The 15,000-nt window shown below is 46.9% G+C and overlaps 1 protein-coding gene across 1 annotated transcript in view; it reads right to left on the reverse strand.

The window, feature by feature from the left end:
• Window positions 1-15,000, reverse strand: part of LOC139419314 (teneurin-3-like) — a 405,690-nt gene that overhangs the window by 106,934 nt on the left and 283,756 nt on the right. Inside the window, exon 6 of the mRNA XM_071169258.1 lies at window positions 13,804-13,923. Coding sequence (XP_071025359.1) covers window positions 13,804-13,923 — 120 coding nt within the window. The remainder of the gene's footprint in view (window positions 1-13,803; window positions 13,924-15,000) is intronic.

Raw genomic sequence — 15,000 nt, forward strand, 5'->3', positions numbered from 1 at the left:
GGCTGCTACAGTAATGTTGTAATGGGACACTAGGCTGCTAGAGTAATGTTGTAACGAGGCACTAGGCTGCTACATTAATGTTGTAATGAGGCACTAGACTGCTACAGTAATGTTGTAATGAGGCACTAGACTGCAACAGTAATGTTGTAATGAGGCACTAGGCTGCTACAGTAATGTTGTAATGAGGCACTAGGCTGCTAGAGTAATGTTGTAATGAGGCACTAAGCTGCTACAGTAATGTTGTAATGAGGCACTAGACTGCAACAGTAATGTTGTAATGAGGCACTAGGCTGCTACAGTAATGTTGTAATGAGGCACTAGGCTGCTACAGTAATGTTGTAATTAGGTACTAGGCTGCTACAGTAATGTTGTAATGAGGCACTAGACTGCAACAGTAATGTTGTAATGAGGCACTAGGCTGCTACAGTAATTCTGTAATGAGGCACTAGACTGCTACAGTAATGTTGTAATGAGGCACTAGGCTGCTACAGTAATGTTGTAATGAGGCACTAGGCTGCTACAGTAATGTTGTAATGAGGCACTAGGCTGCTACAGTAATGTTATAATGAGGCAATAGGCTGCTACAGTAATGTAATGAGGCACTAGACTGCAACAGTAATGTTGTAATGAGGCACTAGGCTGCTACAGTAATGCTGTAATGAGGCACTCGACTGCTACAGTAATGTTGTAATGAGACAATAGCCTGTTGTCAGGTCTGTTTGTACTGTGCTATGGTCGTTGTAATGAGGCAGTAGGCAGAACAGTAGCCTGGTGTAAGGTCTGATTGTACTGTGTTAAGGTCGTTGTAATGAGGCAGTAGGCAGAACAGTAGCCTGGTCTAAGGTCTGATTGTACTGTATTATGGTCGTTGTAATGAGGCAGTAGGCAGAACAGTAGCCTGGTCTCAGGTCTGTTTGTACTGTGTTATGGTCGTTGTAATGTAGCTACTGTAACACACTAGTGCCAAACACCTGCTAATGTTACAACCACAGAAATATAAGTCAATGGTAAATGTTCTAGTTATTTTATTTCTATAGTCCAGACACCCCATTTCAGTCTTTGTCACCACCACATTAACGAACCCCGACTCACGGTCACACATCACACATCTTATCCCATAAGGATCCGGGAGGACTATTATTTTGGGAAATACAACTCATATAGACATAACCCATCACCATACACACAACACCCCTACAAATGCATAAGCATGAGTTGGACACATTATCATCCACACAGTAACACAGTGTGTGTGTTTGTTTGTGAGAGAGAGCTATAGGCTACCTCCGAAGGGAATCATGGCGGTCACGGGGGAATCGACTGGTCTGCTACGGTTACTAATGGACAGCAGCTGTTGTTAATAATCCATTAATTATTGCAGAAGTGGTTCAGGGGACCTGTGGTGTATGTGTGAGTGGTTCAGGGGACCTGTGATGTATGTGTGAGTGGTTCAGGGGACCTGTGATGTATGTGTGAGTGGTTCAGGGGACCTGTGGTGTATGTGTGAGTGGTTCAGGGGACCTGTGAGATTCATAACGCCAGAGAGAGAGAGAATGTGTGATGTAGTACATGCTTACAAAGGGCCATTTCCACTGTCCGAAGAAGCAATTAGACACAAAATGCTGCTTGCTAGTGAAACACTGGTCTCTCTCTCTCTCTCGCTCTCTCTCTGTCGCTATCTTTCCCCTTCCCCTCTTGCGCTCTCTCGCTCTCTCGCTCTCTCTCTCTCTCTGTGAGCTAGGGTAAAAAAAGGACCTCATACGGTAAAACTTTAAATTAAATGGCAAAGTTCTACGGTATGTATGAGATGCTGCTGCCCTCAAGCAGTAAAGATGAGATGTGTTTGAATAGTAACACAATCAATATCATGCTGTGTATTGAACTCTCCAGTCCACCCTACATGAGAAAAAGATGAGCATCTATTTATCATCACACTAAGCCCCACAAACACACACGGACAACCACTTGAAAAACATGATTCACTTAAGTCTTTAGAAAAATGAACTATCCGTCAACATAACATTTTCTTGTGTGCAACAGTAGATGCATATTCAATCAACCACTTCGGAAAAAACTGCTTTCTTAGAGCAGCTGGCTCTCTCTCTGTTATAATGCACTACGGCTCAACAGTGTGGCCAATGTACTGAGTGTTGTCGGGAGTCAGATTACTGCTAGTAATCAAACAGTAATCTGCATTAACGGCTCTTAATTGTTGAAACATCACTGATAGAACTAGACCAACACAGAAGTAGAGAAAGCCTCTCTCTTGATCATGTGGTTGATCAGGGTTATGTGGTGCATCAACAAGGACAAGGATGAACAAGGAGAAAGAGTCACTGGTGTTTGTGTGTGTGTGTGTGTGTGTGTGTGTGCGAATGTGTGCGTACAATATGTGTGTTTGTGTGGTTGGCCCTATGCCATTACTACTGTGTGATAATAATGCAGCAGCTTCAGCTCAGGCTAGACACCACCAGCTCTGACAGCTATAAATACACTGATCAGTTCACATACACAGATCAGATGAACTACACAGATCAAATGACATACACAGATCAGATGATATACACAGATCAGATGACATACACAGATCAGATGACATACACAGATCAGATGACATACCCAGATCAGTTGACATACACAGATCAGATGACATACACAGATCAGATTGAACATGATGCCATGGTGGAAGACAAGAGCTGTGTTTGAATACTCATACTAACCGCACTATTTGTGAGGTGATTGAGTAAATAGTATGCTTATTGGTCATAGTATGGATATAGTTAGTATGCTGAAAGTCCCCGGATGTCGTACTAAATTCGCCAAAATACGAAGTATACACGCATAGGACACGATTTCCGTACTTTGGGGCCTATAATGCAATTCCGTAGGAAATGGGAATGGCTTCACATTGTTTTCAGATTTGAAGAAAATAGAGGAAAATATGCAGCAGAAGTCCGACGAGAGCGGATACAAATTCATTGATTTAACTAATTATGACAAATGTTAAGAAAATGTTGTGCAATGTAAAAGTAATGACTTTTCAAATAAGTTACCTTCCACGTTATGTTGGCTGACAATTTGTTAGCTACGCTGTATTTACGAACCACACAGCATATAATTACAGCAGTATGCACCCGTGTGTTAGCTAGCTACCTAACGTTAGTTGGCTACTTATACATCAAACTTGCCAGTATATTAACTATAGGCTGTCTAACTACCCAACGTCTATTGACTTGATTATTCCCATCATTCTTAGCTCAGCTAAATGGTATAGTATAGTCGGTGTGCGTTCTCAATGGACATTCGGGTGCTTTCGTAAATTCGCTCTGGCTATTGTCTGAGTGTACCAGAGTACAGAATGACACATTTACCAGCGTTCAACACCAGTTGAATATGCCCGATGTCAGTTAACATCAGCAAAAAAGCGTAAACAGTCACCAACGCTCTGGATAACATGAAAACTGCCTAACCAGCTCTGCTAGGGCGAGTAAAATGGTCAAAGTGGTCTCATTTGTGTCTGGAAGTAGCTAGCAAGCTATCCAACATTAGCTTGGGTGCTTGACAGCCGTTGTAAGGTCAGAACGCTCAAATCAACCCTACTCCTCAGCCCAAGTGTCCAGTGCGCGCACCGAGAGCTAAACGCTCTGAATTTACAAACGGACAATCTGACAACGCTCTGAATTTACAAACGGACAATCTGACAACGCTCTGAATTTACGAGTGCACTCTGGCACTCCACATTGAATTTAAGAACACACCCAAAGTCGTAAAATGTCTAACTAGTAATTTGTTACGCTAACTAGCTAGCAAGAGGTTGCATAGCAACAGCATCAACTTCGAATCGCTAGTACGCTCAACTGAAAGCATAATGTTCCTTTACATTATACAGTACTAAAGTGAACTAATAGTATATAGTATGTTGTATATACTCATTAAGTATGTAGTATACAGTATGTTAGTATGGGTATTCGAACACAGCTAAGGTCTTCCTAAAATGATAAGGCAAACCATACATTACTCACAGTTCTATGTGTGTGTGTGTGTGTGTGTGCATCATGAATGTATAAGATTGTGTGAATGTAATACAAGTATTTCGTTCTAGTTCTGAAATTTTAGCTACAGCCTTCTAGCTTTACTGCACTGTCTTCTAGCTGTACTACACTGTCTTCTAGATTTAATACACTGTCTTCTAGCTGTACTACACTGTTTTCTAAATTTAATACACTCTCTTCTAGATTTAATACACTCTCTTCTAGATTTAATACACTGTCTTCTAGCTGTACTACACTGTCTTCTAGCTGAACTACACTGTCTTCTAGCTGAACTACACTGTCTTCTAGCTTTACTACACTGTCTTCTAGCTGTACTACACTGTCTTCTAGCTGTACTACACTGTCTTCTAGCTTTAATACACTGTCTTCTACACTTTGCTGTTTCACTCCACCTGGACCTGTCAACAAAGCCCTTTCCTCTCGCCCAGTGCACCTCAATCCAACACTTCCAATCATCGGTGAGAGTGAGTGAGTGAGTGAGTGAGTGCACGAAGGCGATTGCTCTCCTACTCTTCCTCCCCCTGGGTAGACTCTCTTATAGAGAGAGTGCTTTTAGGTTACCTGGCAATCACAGAGGTGAACAACAACATGCAGTCCAAAGATAGGTACTGGACACGCACGCACGCGCACACGCACACACACACACACACACAGACACACACACACACACACGCACACACACAAGATGCGTGGGTTGACTCATAACCCGCAGTCCCCGCGATTATACAGATGTAATTTGAGCCAGTTTGCTACAGCAGGAAATTAATGCTGCAGCAACAGAAAATGTGAATTATTATGTGGATTATAATTAATGGACATTTTTTTAGGGGTTGATATATTTTTCGTAAGGGAAAATCAAGTCTGAAATTTCAAAGTGGACATTTTTAAACCTTTTTAAACCTCAATCACACTACAAGTTTTTGAATTATTTGTGAAGTTTTAATTTTCTCCTGCAACAGGGTGATCAAACTAAGATCCTACACCTGTGTCCGCGGGGCGGGCGGGTTTAGGGTCATGAAATATTGTGTGGATGAAGGGTGGGTTTAGGTTCATGAAATACACTGCTCAGAAAAATAAAGGGAACACTTAAACAACACAATGTAACTCCAAGCAATCACACTTCTGTGAAATCAAACTGTCCACTTAGGAAGCAACACTGATTGACAATAAATTTCACATGCTGTTGTGCAAATGGAATAGACAACAGGTGGAAATTATAGGCAATTAGCAAGACACCCCCAATAAAGGAGTGGTTCTGCAGGTGGTGACCACAGACCACTTCTCAGTTCCTATACTTCCTGGCTGATGTTTTGGTCACTTTTGAATGCTGGCGGTGCTTTCACTCTAGTGGTAGCATGAGACGGAGTCTACAACCCACACAAGTGGCTCAGGTAGTGCAGCTCATCCAGGATGGCACATCAATACAAGCTGTGGCAAGAAGGTGCAGGATGTTTTTCATTTGCCAGAGAACACCAAGATTGGTAAATTCGCCACTGGCGCCCTGTGCTCTTCAGAGATGAAAGCAGGTTCACACTGAGCATGTGACAGACGTGACAGAGTCTGGAGACGCCGTGGAGAACGTTCTACATCCTCCAGCATGACCGGTTTGGCGGTGGGTCAGTCATGGTGTGGGGTGGCATTTCTTTGGGGGGCCGCACAGCCCTCCATGTGCTCGCCAGAGGTAGCCTGACTGCCATTAGGTACCGAGACGAGATCCTCAGACCCCTTGTAAGACCATATGCTGGTGCGGTTGGCCCTGGGTTCCTCCTAATGCAAGACAATGCTAGACCTCACGTGGCTGGAGTGTGTCAGCAGTTCCTGCAAGAGGAAGGCATTGATGCTATGGACTAGCCCGCCCGTTCCCCAGACCTGAATCCAATTGAGCACATCTGGGACATCATGTCTCGCTCCATCCACCAACGCCACGTTGCACCACAGACTGTCCAGGAGTTGGCGGATGCTTTAGTCCAGGTCTGGGAGGAGATCCCTCAGGAGACCATCCGCCACCTCATCAGGAGCATGCCCAGGCGTTGTAGGGAGGTCATACAGGCACGTGGAGGCCACACACACTACTGAGCCTCATTTTGACTTGTTTTAAGGACATTACATCAAAGTTGGATCAGCCTGTAGTGTGGTTTTCCACTTTCATTTTGAGTGTGACTCCAAATCCAGACCTCCATGGGTTGATAAATTTGATTTCCATTGATCATTTTTGCGTGATTTTGTTGTCAGCACATTCAACTATGTATAGAAAAGAGTATTTAATAAGAATAGTTCATTCATTCAGATCTAGGATGTGTTATTTTAGTGTTCCCGTTATTTTTTTGAGCAGTGTATTTTGTGGATGAAGGGTGTGTGGGTGGTGGGCGGGTTGGACAAAGAGAAAATGATCCATATAAAAATTCCATAAACGTATGATAATTCTTGTGCAATTCATATCTATATGATACATTGAGGTTTTTCTTTCATGATTTTGATCTGGCATTCGGGCGTAAACCTAAACTTTACGGCCTAACTGTACGTGTGCCAAATATACGTCGATAGCCAAATGTTATTGGGAACTTGGGCAGAAAAAGTTAACGGCGATCCACTGAGGCAAAAAGGACAAAAGTGTTCCGTACATATTGTATATTAGCGGGTTAGGGTCGGGTGCAGGCCTCCTATTTATCACAGATAGTCGGGCGGTTGCAGACGGGTTATTAGCAATTGCTGGTGGGTGCGGGTCAACAAACGGCTGACCCGCGCATCACTAACAGACACACACACACACTCACTCACTGAGACGAGTGTGAAGGGAGAGTCAGCATATATTTATCAATGTGTGCATGTCTGTTTAGATGCACTTTACTTTTCTAACACTGTGTGTGTGTGAGTGTGAGTGTGAGTGTGTGTGTGTGTGTGTGTGTGTGAGTGTGCGTGAGTGTGTGTGTCTGTGCACATGTCTATTTGTGGTGGTCCATTCATTCACATCAGTGAACAAAGCCATAGGCTGTCACTGCAGACCGTTGATGGCGCCGGCTCACACAGAGAGAGAGGAAGAGGAAGAGAGATAGGAGGCCAAGGTTAGTTGAAGGAGGAGAGAAAGGAGGAGGGAGGGATTTTGTATTGATTAGAAGTGATGTGCTGAGTGGCGGCATGGCGGTGTTAATTAGTCGGTTATGATGAGGGCTGGAAGAGCTCATTAGATTGAGAGCGTTCATTACTTCCTCACGTTAATGTAAATACTATCATGTTAGCATGACCACTCCTCTTCCTCCTCCTCCTCCTCCACAGTGGCTTTTAGACTCTCAGTTCACCTCAGTTAGAGATCTGTCTGTCTGAATGTTGTCTGAATGGTGGTGACGGTCACTGTTACCTTGTACTGTCTGATATCTGTTTATCTAACCAAACACACAACCACATAAAAAAATAAAGAAGACGGGGATAAAGGGAAGAGTGGAAGAGACATTTGGAGGGACATGGTGAGTGGAAGAGACATGATGGAGAGAGGAGAGGGATGTTTGGAGGGACATGGTGAGTGGAAGAGACATGATGGAGAGAGGAGAGGGATGTTTGGAGGGACATGGTGAGTGGAAGAGACATGATGGAGAGAGGAGAGGGATGTTTGGAGGGACATGGTGAGTGGAAGAGACATGATGGAGAGAGGAGAGGGATGTTTGGAGGGACATGGTGAGTGGAAGAGACATGATGGAGAGAAGAGAGGGATGTTTGGAGGGACATGGTGAGTGGAAGAGACATGATGGAGAGAGGAGAGGGATGTTTGGAGGGACATGGTGAGTGGAAGAGACATGATGGAGAGAGGAGAGGGATGTTTGGAGGGACATGGTGAGTGGAAGAGACATGATGGAGAGAGGAGAGGGATGTTTGGAGGGACATGGTGAGTGGAAGAGACATGATGGAGAGAGGAGAGGGATGTTTGGAGGGACATGGTGAGTGGAAGAGACATGATGGAGAGAGGAGAGGGATGTTTGGAGGGACATGGTGAGTGGAAGAGACATGATGGAGAGAGGAGAGGGATGTTTGGAGGGACATGGTGAGTGGAAGAGACATGATGGAGAGAAGAGAGGGATGTTTGGAGGGACATGGTGAGTGGAAGAGACATGATGGAGAGAGGAGAGGGATGTTTGGAGGGACATGGTGAGTGGAAGAGACATGATGGAGAGAGGAGATGGATGTTTGGAGGGACATGGTGAGTGGAAGAGACATGATGGAGAGAGGAGAGGGATGTTTGGAGGGACATGGTGAGTGGAAGAGACATGATGGAGAGAAGAGAGGGATGTTTGGAGGGACATGGTGAGTGGAAGAGACATGATGGAGAGAGGAGAGGGATGTTTGGAGGGACATGGTGAGTGGAAGAGACATGATGGAGAGAGGAGAGGGATGTTTGGAGGGACATGGTGAGTGGAAGAGACATGATGGAGAGAGGAGATGGATGTTTGGAGGGACATGGTGAGTGGAAGAGACATGATGGAGAGAGGAGAGGGATGTTTGGAGGGACATGGTGAGTGGAAGAGACATGATGGAGAGAAGAGAGGGATGTTTGGAGGGACATGGTGAGTGGAAGAGACATGATGGAGAGAGGAGAGGGATGTTTGGAGGGACATGGTGAGTGGAAGAGACATGATGGAGAGAAGAGAGGGATGTTTGGAGGGACATGGTGAGTGGAAGAGACATGATGGAGAGAGGAGAGGGATGTTTGGAGGGACATGGTGAGTGGAAGAGACATGATGGAGAGAGGAGATGGATGTTTGGAGGGACATGGTGAGTGGAAGAGACATGATGGAGAGAGGAGAGGGATGTTTGGAGGGACATGGTGAGTGGAAGAGACATGATGGAGAGAAGAGAGGGATGTTTGGAGGGACATGGTGAGTGGAAGAGACATGATGGAGAGAGGAGAGGGATGTTTGGAGGGACATGGTGAGTGGAAGAGACATGATGGAGAGAGGAGAGGGATGTTTGGAGGGACATGGTGAGTGGAAGAGACATGATGGAGAGAAGATAGGGATGTTTGGAGGGACATGGTGAGTGGAAGAGACATGATGGAGAGAGGAGAGGGATGTTTGGAGGGACATGGTGAGTGGAAGAGACATGATGGAGAGAGGAGAGGGATGTTTGGAGGGACATGGTGAGTGGAAGAGACATGATGAGAGAGGAGAGGGATGTTTGGAGGGACACGGTGAGTGGAAGAGACATGATGGAGAGAAGAGAGGGATGTTTGGAGGGACATGGTGAGTGGAAGAGACATGATGGAGAGAGGAGAGGGATGTTTGGAGGGACATGGTGAGTGGAAGAGACATGATGGAGAGAGGAGAAGAGGGACATGGTGAGTGGAAGAGACATGATGGAGAGAAGATAGGGATGTTTGGAGGGACATGGTGAGTGGAAGAGACATGATGGAGAGAGGAGAGGGATGTTTGGAGGGACATGGTGAGTGGAAGAGACATGATGGAGAGAGGAGAGGGATGTTTGGAGGGACATGGTGAGTGGAAGAGACATGATGGAGAGAGGAGAGGGATGTTTGGAGGGACATGGTGAGTGGAAGAGACATGATGGAGAGAGGAGAGGGATGTTTGGAGGGACATGGTGAGTGGAAGAGACATGATGGAGAGAGGAGAGGGATGTTTGGAGGGACATGGTGAGTGGAAGAGACATGATGGAGAGAGGAGAGGGATGTTTGGAGGGACATGGTGAGTGGAAGAGACATGATGGAGAGAAGAGAGGGATGTTTGGAGGGACATGGTGAGTGGAAGAGACATGATGGAGAGAGGAGAGGGATGTTTGGAGGGACATGGTGAGTGGAAGAGACATGATGGAGAGAAGAGAGGGATGTTTGGAGGGACATGGTGAGTGGAAGAGACATGATGGAGAGAGGAGAGGGATGTTTGGAGGGACATGGTGAGTGGAAGAGACATGATGGAGAGAGGAGAGGGATGTTTGGAGGGACATGGTGAGTGGAAGAGACATGATGGAGAGAGGAGAGGGATGTTTGGAGGGACATGGTGAGTGGAAGAGACATGATGGAGAGAGGAGAGGGATGTTTGGAGGGACATGGTGAGTGGAAGAGACATGATGGAGAGAGGAGAGGGATGTTTGGAGGGACATGGTGAGTGGAAGAGACATGATGGAGAGAGGAGAGGGATGTTTGGAGGGACATGGTGAGTGGAAGAGACATGATGGAGAGAGGAGAGGGATGTTTGGAGGGACATGGTGAGTGGAAGAGACATGATGGAGAGAAGAGAGGGATGTTTGGAGGGACATGGTGAGTGGAAGAGACATGATGGAGAGAGGAGAGGGATGTTTGGAGGGACATGGTGAGTGGAAGAGACATGATGGAGAGAGGAGAGGGATGTTTGGAGGGACATGGTGAGTGGAAGAGACATGATGGAGAGAAGATAGGGATGTTTGGAGGGACATGGTGAGTGGAAGAGACATGATGGAGAGAGGAGAGGGATGTTTGGAGGGACATGGTGAGTGGAAGAGACATGATGGAGAGAGGAGAGGGATGTTTGGAGGGACATGGTGAGTGGAAGAGACATGATGGAGAGAGGAGAGGGATGTTTGGAGGGACATGGTGAGTGGAAGAGACATGATGGAGAGAGGAGAGGGATGTTTGGAGGGACATGGTGAGTGGAAGAGACATGATGGAGAGAGGAGAGGGATGTTTGGAGGGACATGGTGAGTGGAAGAGACATGATGGAGAGAGGAGAGGGATGTTTGGAGGGACATGGTGAGTGGAAGAGACATGATGGAGAGAAGAGAGGGATGTTTGGAGGGACATGGTGAGTGGAAGAGACATGATGGAGAGAGGAGAGGGATGTTTGGAGGGACATGGTGAGTGGAAGAGACATGATGGAGAGAAGAGAGGGATGTTTGGAGGGACATGGTGAGTGGAAGAGACATGATGGAGAGAGGAGAGGGATGTTTGGAGGGACATGGTGAGTGGAAGAGACATGATGGAGAGAGGAGAGGGATGTTTGGAGGGACATGGTGAGTGGAAGAGACATGATGGAGAGAGGAGAGGGATGTTTGGAGGGACATGGTGAGTGGAAGAGACATGATGGAGAGAGGAGAGGGATGTTTGGAGGGACATGGTGAGTGGAAGAGACATGATGGAGAGAGGAGAGGGATGTTTGGAGGGACATGGTGAGTGGAAGAGACATGATGGAGAGAAGAGAGGGATGTTTGGAGGGACATGGTGAGTGGAAGAGACATGATGGAGAGAGGAGAGGGATGTTTGGAGGGACATGGTGAGTGGAAGAGACATGATGGAGAGAAGAGAGGGATGTTTGGAGGGACATGGTGAGTGGAAGAGACATGATGGAGAGAGGAGAGGGATGTTTGGAGGGACATGGTTAGTGGAAGAGACATGATGGAGAGAGGAGAGGGATGTTTGGAGGGACATGGTGAGTGGAAGAGACATGATGGAGAGAAGAGAGGGATGTTTGGAGGGACATGGTGAGTGGAAGAGACATGATGGAGAGAGGATAGGGATGTTTGGAGGGACATGGTGAGTGGAAGAGACATGATGGAGAGAGGAGAGGGATGTTTGGAGGGACATGGAGAGTGGAAGAGACATGATGGAGAGAGGAGAGGGATGTTTGGAGGGACATGGTGAGTGGAAGAGACATGATGGAGAGAGGAGAGGGATGTTTGGAGGGACATGCTGAGTGGAAGAGACATGATGGAGAGAGAAAGAGAGAGAGAAAAAGAGGGAGAGAGAATAAAAGAGAGAGAGACGGCCTGCTCGCAGAACTGAACAAGTGTCAACCTAATTGTGTCAGCGAAGGTTAGGAGGGGGAGGAGAACGACTCTATCCTCCCCTGTACGGGGACACAAGCAGGGGAGGGAACAGGAGCACACGGGGACACACGGACACCCATCAAATCACCGGCACAAGAAGCAGATCAACTGCATCTCAAATGGCACCCTACTCCCTATATAGTGCACTACTTTGGACTAAATACCTATGGTCCCTGGTCAAAGGTAGTGCACTAAATAGGGAACAGAGTGCCACTTGGGACGCATACTAAGCCTGTCTCACAGTGGGAGATGAGACGGTGGTGGAAGTACTGGGGCTCATGTAGTCCATTCTCTCCTCAGCTCTCTGCAGTATGATGGCCCAGTGTCATGGGTTTATTTCATCTCTACTATGCTAATTTGAACCTGCACTCGACCCAAATTAAGAAGAAAAAGTGTGTGATTATAGATGTATTCTCATAACTCGCGACCACACCTCTCACATGCCCAGGTCCCACTTTGGGTCCCGACCCATAGTTGAAGAAACCCTGCTCTCGTCAGCTCTCTGCTGCCCAGTCATAGACTTAGTTTGTAAGGTCAGTCCACTTCCAGAACAACAGAGACCAACACAGAGTCTGTACTACCTCAAATACCTGCAGTACTACCATCCCCTCTCCCCTCCACAGGGGATTCAGAGTGATGGTGGACATGGAAAAGGTGTGTGTGTTACAAAGGTGTATGTGTGTTGGTGTGAGAAAGGGATCGATAAAGAGAAACATTGCTGTGTAAGACAGCTACAAAAAGTGTGTGTGTGTTATTAGAGCTGTAGTGTGTGTCCGGTGAGGATACAGTGTGTGTCTGGAGGTCAGTGGCAAATAGAGTTTGATAGAGTGACTGCATTATGAGGTGTTCAGTGGGAGTGTGACCCGGCTGGTAGTCTTCACACACGCGCACACACACACATACACGCACCATTTGGCTGGTGGCTGGGCTATGCCTCTGGATAATGGGCCTGGATGAATGATGGCAGGGTGTGTGTGTGTGAGCGTGTGTGTGTGTGTGTGTGGGTAGTGGGTCTTCAAAACACTATCTTTACACAAAGCAATCTGAGGACATTCACACTTTAGGAGGCTCTTTCTCTAGGAGAAAGCTAAGTGCAATGTTTAGTGAATAAATCAGAACAGGATTAACGCAGATGTGAGAGGGGGTTTATCCCACTGCATTCTCGTTAGGTTTCTCCATACAGACACAAGCTCACCTACACAGCCGCCACAAAAACAGCACTAAAAGAAAGAGCTATAAGGGCCTCCCGAGTGGTGCAGTGGTCTAAGGCACTGTGCCACTAGAGTTGGGTTCGAGTCCAGGCTCTGTCGCAGCCGGTCGCGACCGGGAGACCCATGGAGCGGCGCACCATTGGCCCAGCGTCGTCCAGGTTAGGGGAGGGTTTGGCCGGCAGGGACGTCCTTGTCCCATCGTGCACTAGAGACTCCTGTGGCGGGCCGGGCGCAGTGCACGCTGACACGGTCACCAGGTGTATGGTGTTGCACATTGGTGCGGCTGGCTTCCATGGCTCTCGACCTTTGCCTCTCCCGATGAGACAAGACTGCGATGAGACAAGACTGTAACTACCAATTGGATAACACAAAATTGGGGAGAAAAAAATGGGGTATAAAAAAAAGAAAGAGCTATAGGGTGGCAGGTAGCCTATCGGTAAAGAGCCAAAAAGTTGCTAGTTCAAACCCCCAAGCAGAATAGTTGAAAAATCTGTCACTGTGCTCTTGAGCAAGGCACTTAACCCTAATAGCTCCTGTAAGTTGCTCTGGATAAGAACTTCTGTAAATGACTATGTCAAATGTGAGAAGTACAGTATAACCTTGTCAGTGTGGTTAAACACTGTGTTACTATGTGGTCAGATCACTGCCCTCTCTTCTAATACTGGGTCTTAAAGCCTCTGGCCACTATGCACACAGGGCCCAATGAGTCGGTCGGTGTTTGTGTGTTCTAGCCTTCTTACCGTTATCAGCAGACAGTGCGGTGATGGTGTTGGGTGTGGTGTCTGACTTCCCCTGACCGTTCTCAAAGGTGTAGCCCTCTGTCTCCTGCATCTGCCAGTTCAGACCAAACAGATGCATGGCTACAATAGGGGGAGAGAGAGAAAAGACTTGTTACTCTCAGTGGTCACGGGCTCAACACACACACACACACACACACACACACACACACACACACACACACACACACCATAAAGACAGATTACCTAGCAGCGAGTCAGAGATGGGATGCCTCATCGAACTCTATCAGATAAAAAGACAACAGGAGAAACATCCCTCCATCGATTATGGTTTGGGGTCTAACAAGCTCTCGGATTGGCCGGACCCTTCAGGGTGTGTAGATATCTGAACCTGTGTGTGGGTGTAGGAGGTGAGTTGGGAGTTGTAGAAAGATAATCTGTCAAAATATGAATCTGTCAAAAGAAGAGCAGGTATTGTTGTTTGAAAAATCCAATATGCTAACCTTGGCCCTGAGAGGAGAGAGAGATGGAGGGAGGGAGCTGGAGAGATGGAGCCACGCAGTTTAGCGCGTTAACATCAAGACGGCCCTCTGGCTGGATATAATTCAATCCCACACCTTTCTCCCTCCTTCCCTCTCTCTCCCCCCTCCTCTCCATTTCGCTCTCTCTCTGAGTGCTTCTGCGAGAAGCCACACTAAAAGTGAGGAGACACGCGAGATGAGCCAGTTTCTAGTTTTTAACACTGTTTCAGCGCCGTCTGGAGCTGTCATGGCTGCCGAGGGCTTTAGTAGGAGCCAGACATGATGGAGGCCTGAGGACTGTGTCTCAGAGAGTACTGGAGGGCCAGTAGTAAGTCTGGTGAGAATGACTGTTTAGTACCAGCACGCACGCACGCACGCACGCGCACACACACACACACACACACACACACACGTGTCAGTGTGTGTGTCCTGTGTGAGTAATAAGCCTGCCTGGCTGCACACTCTAGCTCTAATGAGGGGAGTTTAGTCGTGCACACAGACCCCTGTGGTTTTCTACCTGAACACACACTCACAACCACCTATAAATCACTATAAAAGTAGGGGATGTTGGTGTATACTGGCTGTGTGGTGGGGAGTATGTGTATGTGTTCTGTATACGTGTGTGTATTTGTGTGTGTGTTAGCTGGTTGTAGGATATCTAGACATTGTAGCTGGAGGG

This window comes from Oncorhynchus clarkii, chromosome 10, assembly GCF_045791955.1.
Source record: "Oncorhynchus clarkii lewisi isolate Uvic-CL-2024 chromosome 10, UVic_Ocla_1.0, whole genome shotgun sequence".
Classification (NCBI taxonomy): domain Eukaryota; kingdom Metazoa; phylum Chordata; class Actinopteri; order Salmoniformes; family Salmonidae; genus Oncorhynchus; species Oncorhynchus clarkii.